General features: G+C 45.2%; 1 protein-coding gene across 1 annotated transcript; it reads right to left on the minus strand.

Moving 5' to 3' along the window:
- Positions 1-5213: 5213 nt before the first annotated feature.
- On the minus strand, positions 5214-15527 carry RABIF (RAB interacting factor). The gene is made up of 2 exons (XM_032878303.1): positions 15213-15527; positions 5214-7804 (listed from the first exon to the last, which is right to left on the minus strand). The coding sequence occupies exons 1-2, from the start codon at positions 15510-15512 to the stop codon at positions 7559-7561; spliced, it is 546 nt and encodes a 181-aa protein (XP_032734194.1). The 5' UTR covers positions 15513-15527; the 3' UTR covers positions 5214-7558.
- Between the last annotated feature and the right edge of the window lie 997 nt (positions 15528-16524).

Here is a 16524-nt window from a genome sequence, read left to right on the forward strand (position 1 = left end):
CAGCAACACTAGGAATCCCGGAGCACTCTGGCTAGCTGGGGCTTATATATCCCCGCCCAGCCGCCAGCCATGCCTCCTGGCGGGGCTCCCGCCCCCTCCGCGCCTCTCATTGGGCCGAGTTCCCAGCGAGGCCCGTCCCCCTCTCCGTTATTGGGCGGGCCCTTAAGAAATATCCCCGCCCTAGCAGGTCATTGGGCAGTTTGTAAAGCCAAAGGGAGGGAAAGCCTTGGGGATCCGAGTCCTCCCGGGCCGCTCGACCCTCGTCCCCTCTGTTGGAGCGTGTGCTGGATCTGAGAGGTTGGCGCTTTGGAGAAACGCGTTTGTTCCGTTGTTGTCTTAAGTCATTATACGGGTAACGCGGCGGACCTAGTTCGAAAAGCGCATAAACCTTGGACGGTGGCACAGACGGGAGCTCAGCAACCGCTACAGAAGGAAAGATGCTGTGTTGAGAACCAGGTGCTGAGAGCTCAAAAGGCAGCTAGGGTGGGGGAAGGTTGGGCAAGCTGGTGTGGGAGAGAGCATTCCAGGCGCAGGTAATTGCGATTTACCTCCCTTTCACTGCGGCAAGCGCTTCAGATCAGGTGACTCCGATGGCGAGAGAGCAAGGGTTCCAGGCTGGTAAAGCACATTGAAGAGGACTTGTAGGGTGAACATGGATGCTACTTTGAAGAGTTTGCACATAATTCCACTGGCTGTGGAGCACCTTTGAGGGCCAGTGATTAGAAGAGTGATGTGATAAGCAGTATTTTAAGCAGTTCATAGATGTTACTTCTGTATTTTTTTTCTCCCGGTGGTGGTTTCATATATTTCCATGCGAAAGGGCATACACACATTTTCCCTCAGTTGTTTCTAAGATGAGGTCTTACTTCTAAATACCTAAGGGAAACAAATTAGCCCATTTCTTAGCTTGGGTTAATTGGCATTTTTTAAAAAGATTTTATTTATTTATTGGACAGAGATCAAAGGTAGGCAGAGAAGCAGGCAGAGAGAGAGGAGGAAGCAGGCTCCCCGCCGAGCAGAGAGCCCAATGCAGGGCTCGATCCCAGAACCCCAGGATCACGACCTGAGCCGAAGGCAGAGGCTTTAACCCACTGAGCCACCCAGGCGCCCCTTGACATTTGGTTTAATCAAATATCTGGACACCCCACAATGATTACCTTAATATTTGTTCAGCACATTCCAGAGGAGTCTGAAGCATCTGTCACCTCCTGTTCTCACTTCCCGCTGGCAAGGCGACTGCCCCCAGATTATGCCAGTCAGTCCTGGAGATTTGAATTGTTGCTTTAGGAAAATCTGCAGCTGCAATGACTTTCTGTTGATACAACTCATGAAGACTTAAAATTACTGTGTCACTCACCAGTGTGACATCAGATCAGCTGCCCCCTGGATTCCTGCACCTGTTTCTCTACAAGACTCTAGACATATTGTTCAAAAGTCTCTTGACATGTTTTTGAGACTAAAATGTTTGTCTAGGTGGCTTGGTGGTTTAAATTCAGAGTGCAAAGGTTAACTTCAAACTCTGAAGTGTGTTCTTTGATCCCAACCCTTTTATTTTATGAGGCTGCTGGCTTTAAAGTGGTTAGCTCTGGTCAAGGGATAAGGTGAGAGAGTGTGGTTGAACATTCAAAGAGGTATTTTGAAAACCCTTGGATATACAAAGCTAAGACATAGTTATTCCTTGTCTGTCACTGGCCCAAGCAAAACAACTCAAATGTTACATCTTACTGAATGTGGGCATATCAGTGATTAAAATGAAGCTATCTGGCCATAAACTCAAAAAGCATAAACTCCACACCATCATCTCTTCCTTGCCTGGTCCTATTAGGTATTCATTCCACCAGCTTTGTAGCGTCTGCCAGTTCAAAATGTCCTTCCGTTTCATTATTGAATACAGTGAGTGGGCTTTACCCCCAAATAAAACTATATCTCCAACAGTAATCCTGTGTTATTTGTGGAAATGACACAAACCAACCTCTCTTGACAATGTGCTTCTTTATAGAGCACAGATTAAAATCAGTTCTCTCATAAGGTGTTTGGATTTATTTTTGTTATCTAGATGACTGCAAAGCTTAGATTTTTTTTTTTTAAAGATCTTATTTTACTTATTTGACATAGAGAGAGAGAGATCACAATCAGAGAGGCAGGCAGAGAGAGAGGAGAAATAGGCTCTCTGCTGAGCAGAGAGCCTGATGTGGGGCTCGATCCCAGGACTCTGGGATCATGACCCGAGCTGAAGGCAGAGGCTTAACCTACTGAGCCGCCCACGTGCCCCCCAAAGTTTAGATCCTTTTTCTAACTTTCATCTTTTTCTCTATATTACTCCACTGATCTCAAGCTTAGTGCCATTGCAGACATGCCATTTTTACACAGTTCTTCAAGAATTTAAGATATACTGAAGTTCAGAGGGAAAGGTCATGGTTACCTCTAAGTTTCAAACAATCTAAAGATTCCTGATAAGTCTGCATCCTTTCCTGATAGGTACTTCCTTCCTGTCCTACCTTGCCACAAAGAATCAAATAACACTGAATTGAAAGGAAACCCACAGTCCCGTCTGGGTGAGGGAGGGACAAAGAAGATGGAGAAGCTTTGTGGGAACAAGAATATCCTGTTCAAGGCACCTGGGTAGCTCAGTGGGTTAAGCCTCTGCCTTGGGCTCAGGTCATGATCTCAGGATCCTGGGACTGAGTCCCACATTGGGCTCTCTGCTCAGCGGGGAGCCTGCTTCCCCCTCTCTCTGCCTGCCTCTCTGCCTACTTGTGATCTCTGTCAAATAAATAAAATCTTAAAAAAAAAAAATATCCTGTTCATCCGCTGGTGAAGAATCAAGGTAGACAGGGAGACACCAGGGCCATACCTGACCTATTCATTCTTGAGTCAGTGCCAACATTGTAGAGGTAGTACCTGCTTTTCAAATGACTGAGTTACCTAACAATTCATGGCCACTCTAGCAAAGTTGCCAAAGTTGGGTTTATCTGTGAGCTCGCTTTTCCCCCTATTGTCTTACCTTGAAATTCACCTACCCTGGGATTGGGGCAACTGCTCCCTAGGATGGAACCTCTTTTCCACCCAGTCCCTATTTCACATCTCATAGCAGAACCCATTTAGGACAAAGTAGGGAAGGATTGTATAAACCCACCAGGAGTTGGTCACTCTTCCCTCACTTCCTTAGGACTGTAAGTGTCCCTAGCCCACATTTAATCTCCTTACCAGTTCCCACAGGTCATGGTTCATCCTGGCCCCATATCTGAAATAGGATGTCTGGGGTCACCAGGTCTGGATTTTGAAGGGACCCTGCTCTAATTGTTGCAGACGACTTGTTCCTGATGTGGAAAAATTAGAACCACTGATTGTAACACCGTGCTTTGGGTACACGGAGTTTCGTGTCACTGGCTGCTAATTACTCGTGGATAACATTGTTTCTATACAAGGCTAAATGAATTCTAAGTTTCAACAGATTTGAAGCAAACTGGGTGGATACTTCTCCCGACCTTAAATTCTGACATTTAGACACATTTTGACATATTCCAGAAATTTAACTCTCTGAACACAAGAACACCTTGGTCACAATGGAAAGATTGACAATACTGAAGTTAACACCTTTATTTTCTTACCCTGTGAAGACTTAGATGTGGTCATGACCACATAGATGTACTCTGTGCATGATTCTCTACCACAAGTTTTCATTGTCTTTATCAAAAAGCATTGGGAAAACAACAACAGTGCTGTACCTGACCTCTAACCCACTATTATTCACTGCATCGGAAATATAATTTATCCTAGGGACGGCTGGGTGACTCAGTCGGTTAACATCTGCCTTCAACTCAGGTCATGATCCCGGGGTCCTGGGGCTGAGCTCCACACCAGGGCTCTGTGCTCAGCTGGGAGTCTGCTTCTCCCTCTCCCCCTGCTCCTTCTCACTCTTGCTCTCTCTCTTAAATAAATAAAAATCTTAAAAAACAAAACCAACTTCCACTGAATTCTTTATTTTGGTTATTGGATTTTTTGAAATTCTAGAATTTGTATTTCTTTTCACATGTCCAGGTATCTGTTCAAATTCCCTAAATTTGTTTATCTCCTTGAACAGAGTAAGCAGTTATTTCATAGTCTGTGTTTGATAGCTCCACCATCTGTGGCTCCTGTGGGCCTCTTTCCACGGTCTCCTGTTTCACTGGTTTTCTTAATATCTTGTCCCATATGCTTGGTTCCATTTTATTGTATTCAGGATATTGTATTAGCAAAATTACTCTAGAAACAAGTCAAAGTTTAGGGTGATGAAATTTTTTCTCCAGAGAGAGTTTTTGTCTGCTTATGCCAAGGGTTTGGGGAAATCACTACTTTGGGATCAACTTAATCTGATTTCAAGGTCTGGTATCATTGGAAGCCTAGATGCAATCTCCCGAGTGAGCCTTTCTATTTCTTCCTTCTGGCTCACCCCTATTCTTGGGGTACAAAAGACTGAGAGCCTCGATGCAATGTGAGAAGTCTACCACCCCCTGACAGGCCCAGACCCCTACTTCTGGAAGGCTGTCACAGTCACCCACCAGCCTCTGACCTGCCCCTCTCCACATTGCAAATGCCCCCAATGGAAGAGTGGCCTGTAGTACTGAGTCCGGTTCTCAGGGCCACTATCTTTTCAGTGGTCCTGGTCCAGTAATTCTTCAAACACATGTTAGCTCTCTGATGCCTCTGGATTTTTTAAAATACTTTGTCCAGCCTTTCCAGTTCCCCTCAGTCGGATGGTCATCCAAAATTACCCATCTACCATGATCAGGAAACGAGGTTACACTTAGGAGTTACCTGAGTAGGTTCACACATGGCACAGTAATGATATGGAAAATGCCAGTACACCCCTGTCCGCCTTTGACTCTGTGTTAAAAGAATTTTGTAGAAACAATTAGGCCTTGGAAAAATCAATTGCTCTCCCTAACAGGAGCTGCTGGTTTCTGTACTCCTCGCAGCAGGTTTCTATACTCACGGGCCACTTCTATCTGTGACAAAGCAGTTAATGATTTCATGAGTCTTTTCCTGAGAGCCAATGAGGGCCTATTATGCATAAGGGGAACAAAGAGGTGACATCCTCATTTTACAGGGACACTGAACGATTAATTAATTAGTTGACAGACCTCAAGAGAAACCCTAAGGTTCAGGTTTTCGCTTTCCTCTGCTTTTTCAAATTGCGTATTTTTCCCAAGGACATACAGGAATCTAATTTCTACTGTTTAAATGCCTTTATTTCCAATTAAACTGCAAAGGCAGAATAACAACTTGATATTTTTGGCTATTCGGGCAACAATATTTGGCAATTCTCTAGAAAAAAATACAAATGACCAGCAAGTATATAAAAATTTCATTAAACATAAAATAAATGCAAATTAAAACAAGGAGATACTTTTTCTATTAAAGTGGCAAAATATTCTTTTAACGATAATAAATACCCAGTGTTAGGAAGGTTTCAGAGAAATGGGTGCTCATCTACGCTGCTGGAGGAGGGTGGATTGGCACAGCTGTTTCTGAAGAATATGTGTCAATAATCCATGAAAACGTGCATATTTTACTTCTAATAATGTAGGAAATAATTACGAATGTGTATACAGATTTAACTATAAAGTCATACATTACATCACACTGTTTATAAGAAACTGGAGACAATCTAATAGTAGATTGTTTAAATAAATGATAAGACAGAAATATAATGGAATGCTAAAAACAAGGGTTTCCATGGATGGTTATCTGTTAACATGGGAAGTCATTATTTTGTCAAATGGAAAAAGCAAGTCGTAAAAGAGCACAGTATGATATTGTATTTATTTTAAAAAAATCATACATGTTTATATATACATTTAGAAAAACACTGAGAACCGGAGTTTCACCACACTACCAGAAGCAATCTCTGGATGGTGGAAATGAGGGATTAAAAAAATGTTGATACCCATTTTTGTGTTTATCTTCAGTGAACACATACTATTTCTGTGATTAAAAAAGGAAAGAGAAGTCAAAAATCTAATCTAAAAAAAAAAAAAAAAAAAAAAGCTTTGCTTAGGTTTTGGCTTGTGATTGAAGGGGCCATGTGCCCCTAGAGGCATCTACTTGGTTTTGTTCCTTGTGACCTGAGTGGATAATTCTCACAGCTGTTTTTCTGCAAATGCCATAATCACAGACATTTGACTGTCTAGAGAACAGTTCTCTCATTTTCAACTAGAGCTCACTGAGGCTATGACTGGGGAAGGAAGCCACCTTTCTAGAGTATGTTGGTTGCAAAACCATGCCCAAGGCCCACACTTTTTAGTTGGGGAGCCCTTAGAAAAGTTCTCGGGAGAAAGAAGGCAGAAGCAAGCAGAGAACAGATACAGAAGGAGGGGCTGTAGATTGTAAGGTTTCTGTTTAGTCCTTATTTCAATTCTAGGGTCTCCTCAGTCTTAGATGTAGGGCTTATGCAAGGACACCTGAGACCTGGTCACAGAAATTCCTAAGATGTTGAGTTATTTCAGAAGAGAAATGACAGAACAAGTGACAATCATACTGAAGGGTTAATCAGTCTGCTAACCTCGAACTGTTAGAGCAGTCCCCACAGGTATAGAGATAGTGGCATTTGGACAGAAAGTCTGTGTTCTGGGTTGGTACAAGGATTCCAAGTGAACCCAAACTCCGATGAGCACGCCTGGTAGGTTCAGTAAGTGATGACTCTATCCATCAGAGAAGTCTTTCCTAAGAACAAAGGAAAGAGTTACCTGCACAGATAAGACAAACCTGCAAAGTCACATACAATGTGGCAAGGGTCTCTCCCTCCTATATCCTGCATCCTCCACTCTGTTTCGAAGCCAGGGCTGAGTTTTCCTTGGGTTGGCTGCCAGATAGGGTTGAAAATCTGATTCTCAACTTACAGGCTATAATGTAAAGAGAAACCACAGCAAGATTTGAAGGGAAAAGGGGATATATTCATCTTCACAATATAAAGTCACTATCTACCTAGAGGCTCGGCTCTCGAACATGGTATTACAGGTGTGTCCAAAGTAATGTGTTTCTTAGTAGTAGCTTAAATTCCGAAGTCTGTAAATGCTACGCTTTTAAAAAGAATAAATTACTGTAGATAAAGTTAGTCATACGACAAAGTCACTCTCAGACACTTGTATGCTTTCTTGAATGAGATAAAAAGGTGGCATTTGAACTATTAGCACGAGCATCAGCTGTCATGTGTCATCTTGGCTGAAAGGCTGGATGTTGCTCTTACAGAGCAAGAAACAAGGGAGCCCAGGGTCAGGGAGCCCAGGCGGGATGCCAGGGATGAGAAATTTGTGGACGTGTTCCAGTGTCCTGCAACTGGGGGAAAAGGGAGATCAGGAGATGTTGGGCTGCAAAAGTGAGCTACGTAAGAGGCATGCACTTGAGGCTTTAAGGAAGCGGGGTCAGCCCTATGCATGTTCAGCCGGACATGTCGATACTCATCATTTACATCAGTACAGAGAAGGCGGCGCCAGAGCAAGGACACCAGCTTACATGCCAGTTCTCGAGGGGAGTAGCTTTTATAGTCGCGGCTGGAGCTGCGTTCCCCTCCCCTCAGTTACTCATGGGAAACCCGTTCCAAGGCCACATAGAAACTGTTCTTGTCATCCAGGCAATGCCAGCCAATTGGTCCGATTTCACAGTCTGCGCACACCAGGAACTTGATGTTGCCCACGTCCTTGGTGAAGCCCACGTTCTCAAAGATGAACATGTCATCAACCAGCCAGTGCTCCTGGAGGAGATCGCCATCAGGATTGCTGCCGTCAGCCAGAGCGGGCTTCTTTCTCATGGAGGGAAGGAAAAGCTGCAGTGGAAGAGAACACAAGGAATTCGCAAGCTGATTGGCCCGGTCCCATCATCACCACATTCCGCGATACTTCACATGCTCCCTGGCAGTTTCTTGGAATGAAAACGAAATGAGCAGCCCAATCACTAAGTTATGGACCAGGATGTTGGGTGGCTCTTCTGTTGCCTCTAGTCCATGCCTGGATTTCTTAAGACACATGAAAGAGGTAATGTGCTGTTGTCATGTGGCTTTACTGCTGTCCTTACCGTGGTCTGTAAGGCCCTGCCGGTTCTTAATCTCCATCTAGGTCATTCTGCTTCAGCCACACTGGCCTTCTTGCCTTGCCTTGCCTTCTGCAGAAAGGGTGAGTGTGCTCTGCCCTCCGATCTTGGCAAGGCTGGCTCCATGATATTCAGCTCAAATACAACCTCTTCAAGGAGGCCGTCTCTGACCAAACAATCTCAGTTAGCTTCCCATACTGCCCACTGTATTTTATTTTTGAAAATACCTTTCCTGAGGTATAATTGACACATACACGGCACATACTTGAAGTGTATAATTTGATTCATTTTGGCCCATGCAAATACTAATAAACCATTACCAGCAAGATGACAACTGTATTTGTCACCCCCAAAAGTTTCTTTATGCCACTACCTCTTTATGGCTTATCATTCTCTGAAATTACTAATTTATTGGCTTAGTTATTGACCATGGGTCTCCCTCCACTGGAATGTAGGCCCCAGGAAAGCAAGGAGCTCACCTTTCCTGTTCACTACTATAACCCCGGTGCTCAGAATAATAATGGATACAGAGCAGGAACTCAAATATTTATCAAAAGGATAAATACAGGATATCTGGCTTTGCTCTATTCTAATAGTGTTATGTATATGCTGGATTTATCTTACAAAAAGAGCACTAAAAAGGAAAATCTAGTTCTAGAATTTGGAATATCATCCCAAGGATCTTTGTACCCATTAATCAACATGGCTTCCTGATCATTAGGACAAAGCTTCACGCACATACACACCCTTTAATTTTTTCTCTATGGTTAATTTATACACCTTGAGCTGCCCCAGCGTACACGAAGACACGATGCCAGCAAAGCTTGTTACCACTCTGCCCCTCATCATTATGGCTGCTGCCAGTGCACTCATTTTCCACCCCAGGGTATACTTCTACTGCATCCCCAAACTCTAACTGGATGGCCTCAGTGAGCTAGTCTGACATTAGCAAGCAGAATAAAAGCAAAAAACCATTTTTTTAAAATAAATTTTAAAAAACCCACCAAAACCGTACTGACATTAGTCCAAAAGAGACAAATGCTTTGGGACAGATGAACAAGTCTCTTCCTGAATGCTACAGTTAGGGAACCACAGAGCTGCTGGTCTGTATTCAATACCCTGGAGTTTGCACCTCTGAAGTCTGGACCAGATTCTAGCCAGTGGCTGGCCCTAATAGGGAGGAGGGAGCACTGAAAGGAGGAGGGAGCACGGATCCAGAACACTTCTACTCCCCATCTCCCAAGCACAGGTATCTGTGCACTACCCTATGGTGTGTCACCTGAGACAGCATTTGAGGATGTCACAAAAGAGGACAGTCCCTCCTCCTCTTACATTGTCATTCCAGTCGCCCTTTTCACCTCATCTAATGTTTAAATGAGTCCCCAGTGCTTTGTTTTACCCTAAGTGAAAATGGGAACAGGCAGAAGCGAAGAGGAATCAAAATTCAGGGACCGGGAAACCTGGGTTCCAATCCTAGCTCTATCTCTCTGTGGGCCTAAACTTCCCTACAAGTATTTCTGGCCTATAGTGTAGGTGTGAAAGCAACATCTTAACTAAACAGAAGGCGAGTGAAACTTTAAGGGGAGAAATACCAAAGACTTTTTAAACGTCAGTTTAAAAAATGTCTAACAAAGGAGTACCAGCTTCCCTCCCACTGTCTTTTATTTATTTTTTTATAATCCCAAACACCTCTGTAGTCCCTTTTGAGTAGTGATTTATTTTTTATTTCTTTTTTTAAAGATTTTATTTATTTATTTGACAGACAAAGATCACAAGTAGGCAGAGAGGCAGGCAGAGAGGGAAGAGGAAGCAGGTTCCCTGCCTCATTCAAGGGGTCAGACTGGGTCCTGTTCCCTTTCTTTCTCAACATACCCATTTTTATTTAAATCCCGTAAGTCAGACCCACAAGACTAGACTTATTTATGTGTACGTTGTACACGTATCTGTGTGGATCCCAACCCATTCTCTGCAGCGCTCAGGGCTACTGCAGGGTCAAGTTCTGGGATCTAACATTTGGAAAACAATTAGGCTTTCTAGACAGACCACTGGGGTGGAAATCAAGATATTACTATCTAATTTGAGGCTGCTAATTCAGCTGGTTGGGGGCCAAAGTCGCCAGTTCCCTCCCTGACCAGGGGGGTTAGCTGCTCAAGACCCTAGCCAGTACCCTAATCCTGGACCATCTCTTCAAAGAAATGTAGAACATCCCACCTCAGTGAGTGAGAGTGTCAGCAGAACTCCTTTTGGTTTTTCAAGAACTGCTAACAGGGGAACCTGGACAGCTCAGTCAGTTAAGAGTCTACCTTTGGCTCAGGTGATGATCCCAGGATTCTGGGATCCAGCCCCACCCTCAGGCTCCCTGATCAGTCTGCTTGTCTCTCTCCTTCTGCCCCTCTCTCTGCTCGTGTGTTCTATCTCCCAAATAAATAAAATCCTTTTTAAAAGAGAGAGAGAGAGAGAGGGGCGCCTGGGTGGCTCAGTGGATTAAAGCCTCTGCCTTCAGCTGAGGTCATGATCCCAGGGTCCTGGGATCGAGCCCCACATTGGGCTCTCTGCTTGGCGGGGAGCCTGCTTCCCCCTCTCTCTCTGCCTGCCTCTCTGCCTAATTGTGATCTCTGTCTGCCAAATAAATAAAAATAAAATCTTAAAAAAAAAAAAAAAGAGAGAGAGGAGCACAAGCGGGGGGCGGGCAGCAGGCAAATCTTTGAAAAGGGAAAAAAAACTGGTAAGTACCCTTTCATTTCATTAGTTTTTAAGATTTTATTTATTTATTTGGCAGACAGAGATCACAAGTAGGCAGAGAGGCAGGCAGAGAGAGAGGAAGGGAAGCAGGCTTCCTATGAGCAGAGAGCCTATTGTGGGGCTTGATCCTAGGAACCTGGGATCATGACTTGAGCCGAAGGCAGAGGCTTAACCCACTGAGCCACCCAGGAACCCCGGTAAGTACCCTTTTAAAAATACTTTCTTTCTCTTTGTAAAAATCCATTCTCATGGTAGAAAACTTGGCAAGCATGCTACATACAATATAGATGAAAATAAAAACTGTTACAATACAGAGTAAACTTCTGGTAACTTTTTTGAAATTTTCTCCCTTCTGTATTTGTGGTGGTTTTAAAACGTGCACAAATTCTTTGACAATCTTTCCACCAGAAGGCGGAGTCCATGCCTCTCTCCCTGAGCCTGGGCAGCCCGCTGTGCCAGTCCGGATGAGTCAAGTGTGAGGGAGGTGACAGGCTAGCTTAGAAAGGGCCAGGCTGTTTTTGGCGGTTTCTCTGGGAACACTTGCTCTGGGAGCCTTCAGCTTCTATGTAAGAACTGCAGCTTCTGAGGCCCCCATGGGGAGAGAGGCCCCTGGAGCCTGTCCCAGTGCTCAGGTGTGTGAGTCTTCCCAGGCCACAGGCAGACAGGTGAGGAAGGGAGCGTTTCAGATGGCCCTTCTGACTGCACACGAAAGACCCCAAGTGAGAAACGTCTACCTAGGCTCAGTCAACTCCCCAAACTGTAAAGCAAAATAAATGTTAGTAATTTAAGTCACCAGTCTTGGGTGGTTTTGTTACGTAGCAACAGAGAACTAGAAAGTTGCCTAACATAGTTGAGATGCATGTGCCATTCTAATTCCTAATTTTTTGTGATCAACTATATATACATACCATAAAACTTAGCAATTTTTAAAAAGACTGTATTTATTTCAGAGAGAAAGAGAGACCAAGCGTGAGCAGGAGAAGGGGGAAGAGGGACAAAGAGAATCCTCAAGCAGGCTCCCTGTTGAGCGTGGAGGCTGATGGGGGTTGGGGATGGGGTTTCCCAGGACCTTGAGATCATGACCTGAGCCAAAATCAAGAGTCAGACGCTCAGCGCTCAACTAACTGAACCATCCAGATGCCCCTAAAACTTACTGTTTAAGTCATGTTTTAGTGTGTGGTTTAGTGGCATTAAATATCATATATGTTGTTATTGTAACCATCACCCCCATCCACCTCTAGAATTTTTTCACCTTGGCACTTGGTACCCATTAAACACCAACTCCCCATTTTCCAGCCCATGGCAACCACCGCTGTGCTTTTTGTCTCTGTGAATCTGACTACCCTTGGTACCTCATAAAAGTGGGATCATATAGTCGTTGTCTTTTTGTGACTAGCTTATTTCACTTAGCATAATGTCCTGATTTTTAAAACGTTTAATCAGTTTTAAAGTTTATTAAGGTAATTATAGGTTCACATGTAGTGAAGAAATAATACAAAGACATATATACTATTTCTATTTAAGAAACAATACAGAAATTCCATGTACCCTCTTTTTGGTAATACAGTTTCCCCGATGGTAATATTTTGCAAAACCAGATTATAAAATCACAACCAGGACATCAACACGGATACACTCGCTGCTTTCATTCAGATGTCCCCAGTTTACTTGGACTCCTTTCTGTGCGTAACGTGTGTATATAGAGTTCTGTCAATCTTCCCCTAGGTAAGTTCATGTCTCCACCACCACAGTCAAGACACCAGAGGAGGATCCCTCCCATCACCTTTTTAACCAGACCTCCCAAAGCCCCCGGCCCCCTGTTCCTAACCCCGGCAATCACTCGCCTGCTCTCCATTTCTAAAACTCAAAAGCGGCACAGAAATGGAATCATATAGTATTTCACTCAGCAGAATTCCCTGGAGATGAGTCCAAGTTGTATGCATACTAGGTCACTCCATTGTCGTTCACTGCAGCGGATGGCTGACCAGTCTCTTTAGTCATTCCCCTCTTGAAGGACACCTGGGCTGTTTCCAGTTGGGGGATATTATGAATAAAGGAGCAATGGACGTTCATGTACAGGTTTTTGTGTGAACATAGGTTTTCATTTCCCCAGGATACAGGTCCCACAGTGTACTGGCTGGGTCGAGGATTAAGGACGTGTTTTGCCTCAGAAGAAAGTGCTCTTGGGTGCGCTCTCAGGTCCTCTGCTCTCATATTCTTCACCAGACACTGCTCTTACCTCCTCTCTCTGAGTTAATCCTCCACTGTCCACTCCAGCCACGAATGTCCCACTCCAAAAAATGGAACAAAGGAAATTACCCTCTTCTAACATCATCACTCTTTCCTACATTCTCAAACTTTGGTGTTTCCCTTTTCTCTGTCTTCAAAGAAATAAGGCTCTTGGCCGAGGACACCGCCACCAACTCCTGGGTGCTGCCCATTCTCTGACACTCCTCCTACTTCTGGATGGGGAATGGGAACCAGTGCTCTTCTTGCTTCCAAATTATTACTCCTACATCCTCACATCCACCTTTGCTCCTTTAAGGTTTCTGCCATCTGGTGACCGGTCACAGTCATCTGAGGTGGCCTCGTCACCCTGTAGTATCCACAGCTGACTGGCACCTGGCTTAGTTTCCAAAAAGGAAACTTTTTGATTCCACATCCTACCCTCACTGATAGGCTTCTACCCCGCAAGGGGATGAGTCCTCCCCAGAGCTCCCTCACCTTCTCTATTCCAATCCCCTCAACTCCATCTGGCCTCACTTCTTGCCAGTTTTATTACATCCTGTGTTCTGGCCAAGTTGAACTTTTTAGTTCTTCAAACATACCATACTTCCTCTAACAACAGCGAAACATCACACTGCTGTTCCCTCCATCTCTGTTCGGCTTCATTATAATTTCCTCTGTCATCAATTTTAGATAAGATTTCAAGAAGTACCAAATTCAAGGGTATGAACATTTTATATGTAAAACCGAACCAGTTATACGGGCACCTGGGTGCCTCAGTTGGTTAAGCGGCTGCCTTCAGCTTGGGTTGTGGTCCTAGGGTCCTGGATCGAGCCCCACGGCCGGCTCCTTGTTCAGCGGGGCGCCTGCATCTCCCTCTGCCTCCTGCTCCCCCTGCTTGTGCTTGCTTTCTGCCCTCCAAATAAATAAATAAAATCTTCAAAAAAAATTAAAAAAAAAAAGATTAAAAAAAAAGATTTTATTTATTTATTTGACAGAGAAAATCACAAGTAGGCAGAGAGACAGTGATGGGGGAAGCAGGCTCCCCACTGAGCAGAGAGCCCAATGCGGGCCTCGATCCCAGGACCCTGAGCAGAAGGCAGAGGCTTAACCCACTGAGCCACTCAGGCGCCCAAAATAAATAAAATCTTAAACATTACAGGACTTACAAAGAACACATGTTGCACCAAATAAATAAATAAAACAGTAAATAAAATATAAAAAAAAAATAAAATCTTAAAAAAAATCCCAAAGTTATAGGACTTACAAAGAACACATGCTGCACCACCAGTGGCATACTAATCCATTCTCTCCCTGCTAACTCATTATTTACACTGGGCTAATAGCTTTTGTTCACTAATTTATTTAAATTTAATTATCTACTATTATCTTATGTGCACGGTGTTTTTTTTTTCTTTGAAGATTTTATTTATTTATTTGACAGAGAGAGAAATCACAAGTAGGCAGAGAGGCAGACGGAGAAAGAGGGGTTAGGAGGCTCCCGGCTGAGCAGAGAGCCTGATGTGGGGCTCAGTCCCAGGACCCTGAGATCATGACCTGAGCGGAAGGCAGAGGCTTAACCCACTAAGTCACCCAAGCACCCCTATGTGCCCAGTCTTAAGTGTAGGAGATACGCAGGTGGGATACTTGAGGTGTCCATCCCATCTGAAACAGGATTCGAGTGGGAAACTGCGTTCCACCCAGTACCCTGGTAAAGCGTGTAGGTCACGGGAGGCATCTGTCACATTCCCTACACTGAAGTTGTTTCGGAAGCTCCCCCTGGAGCGGAGAGGCCGCCCGACGTCTGGAAGAGCGGCGGTGCGGCGCGATGCGGGCCGGGAGTGCCGGTACACCGGGCGCCATCGGGCCGCTCCGCAGCGTGCGTCCCGGCGCGCCGGGCCCTCGGAAGCCGGCGGGCTCGGCTCAGCCCCGCACCGCACCGCACGCGGAGCAGCAGCGTCCACACCTAGCGCCGGGCTGGGGCCCGGGGTTGGTCGTCCCGGGAGACCGGCCCCGGGCTGCGCTCCTGCCGCAACTCCGGCGCGGACAGCCTCGGGCGGAGCCGGGCCGCGACTAGGGGCGCGGTCTCCGGAAACGCGTGCGGGGAACGGGACTCCAGCCGCCGCGGCCCCTGTGAAGACGTGCGGGTGTGAGCAGCCTCCAACCTGCCTCCCTACCTGTCGGCGGGAGAAGAGAGCGGTTCCTGGCTGCAGCACCCGGGAGCCACAGCGTTGGCACAGCACCGCCTTCCGGTTTCGGCCCTCGGCTGACACTAAGTCGTTCAGCGGCTCGGCTGGTTCCATCGCCGCTACCGCCACGGCTCCCTCGGCCACGGCCGCGCAGGCGCTCTCTCTGCGGGATCTTTCGGAACTGCGCTGGCGCGGCTTTCCGAGACGGGGCGGGGAGCGTGCGACCACTCCCGCTCTGCGCAGGCGTCCGCTTCCCCCGCTCTGGATTCTACTGCGCAAGCGCCCCATTCATCGCTTAACCTGAGTGGTTAGGTGTCCGCCGGCTTTGTGACAGGGTCACTCACTTCCTGGGACGTGACAAATCCTCTCTTCATACTCACCTGGTCACCGGCCTTCCCTTATTATTGAGTAAAACCCGGGTAGGGAATTCACTAAAGTTGACCAAATCTTTGTTTACTGAAATTTTTAAATTTAGTCTTAGGAACGAATGGGGACGTTTCTGGAGGCGATGTGAAGGGAATCCGGGTCACACTACACATCAGCAAGTCTTATCCACATTAGTTCCTTCAGTAAAAGACCATTTAGAGGGACATGTACCTTTTTGGTGTTGGAAAATGATGCCTGGAAACTTTAATTGCTGGTCTCTGTTCTGATCATACTATGTGGCAAAACACCATGTTGATATGCTTTAGAAACAAACCTATTGAATTATCACATTTCCTTATGGGGTTGTCACTAATTACTCCCAGGGCACAACTGAGAAAGGTAAAGATCAGAAGGGTTACTTTCCAGGGTCAATAGATCCAGGCATGCCTCTAAAGCCACTGCTCTTGGTCATTACACTATACTTTCCTGTTCCATTTGATTAGATCTCTAGCTTGCCCGTTTTAGTGCATTAGGCCATGGATATCCTGAAATGGCAATGGAAGGAGAATATGAAGGGGAACTAAGCTATTGATTAGGTAATGTCTAAGCTACTACTTACCTACCTACCTACCACCATCTGCATGTTTTTCTTCTTCCTCTTTGTCCTTCAGTAATTCAACATTTAGTGAGTCGTTCTGTAATATAATTACACCCTGACAATACAATGGTAATAGGGACCCTATATTTGAGAACATAGTCTAAACAGGAAGTCATACTCTAAACCAATGACATGTGATAAAGACTACCATGGGAACAAAGTAAATGGAAGACAGGATTAGGGAATAATCCCCACCTGGAGAGTCAGAAAGGCTTTTCCTAGGTGACATTTGAATAAGGCATCTGAATGTGACTAGGATTTTTTTTTTGAAAAGCA

The sequence above is a fragment of the Lontra canadensis genome, unplaced genomic scaffold (genome assembly GCF_010015895.1).
Source record: "Lontra canadensis isolate GAN:19392208 unplaced genomic scaffold, GSC_riverotter_1.0 scaffold63, whole genome shotgun sequence".
Lineage (NCBI taxonomy): Eukaryota > Metazoa > Chordata > Mammalia > Carnivora > Mustelidae > Lontra > Lontra canadensis.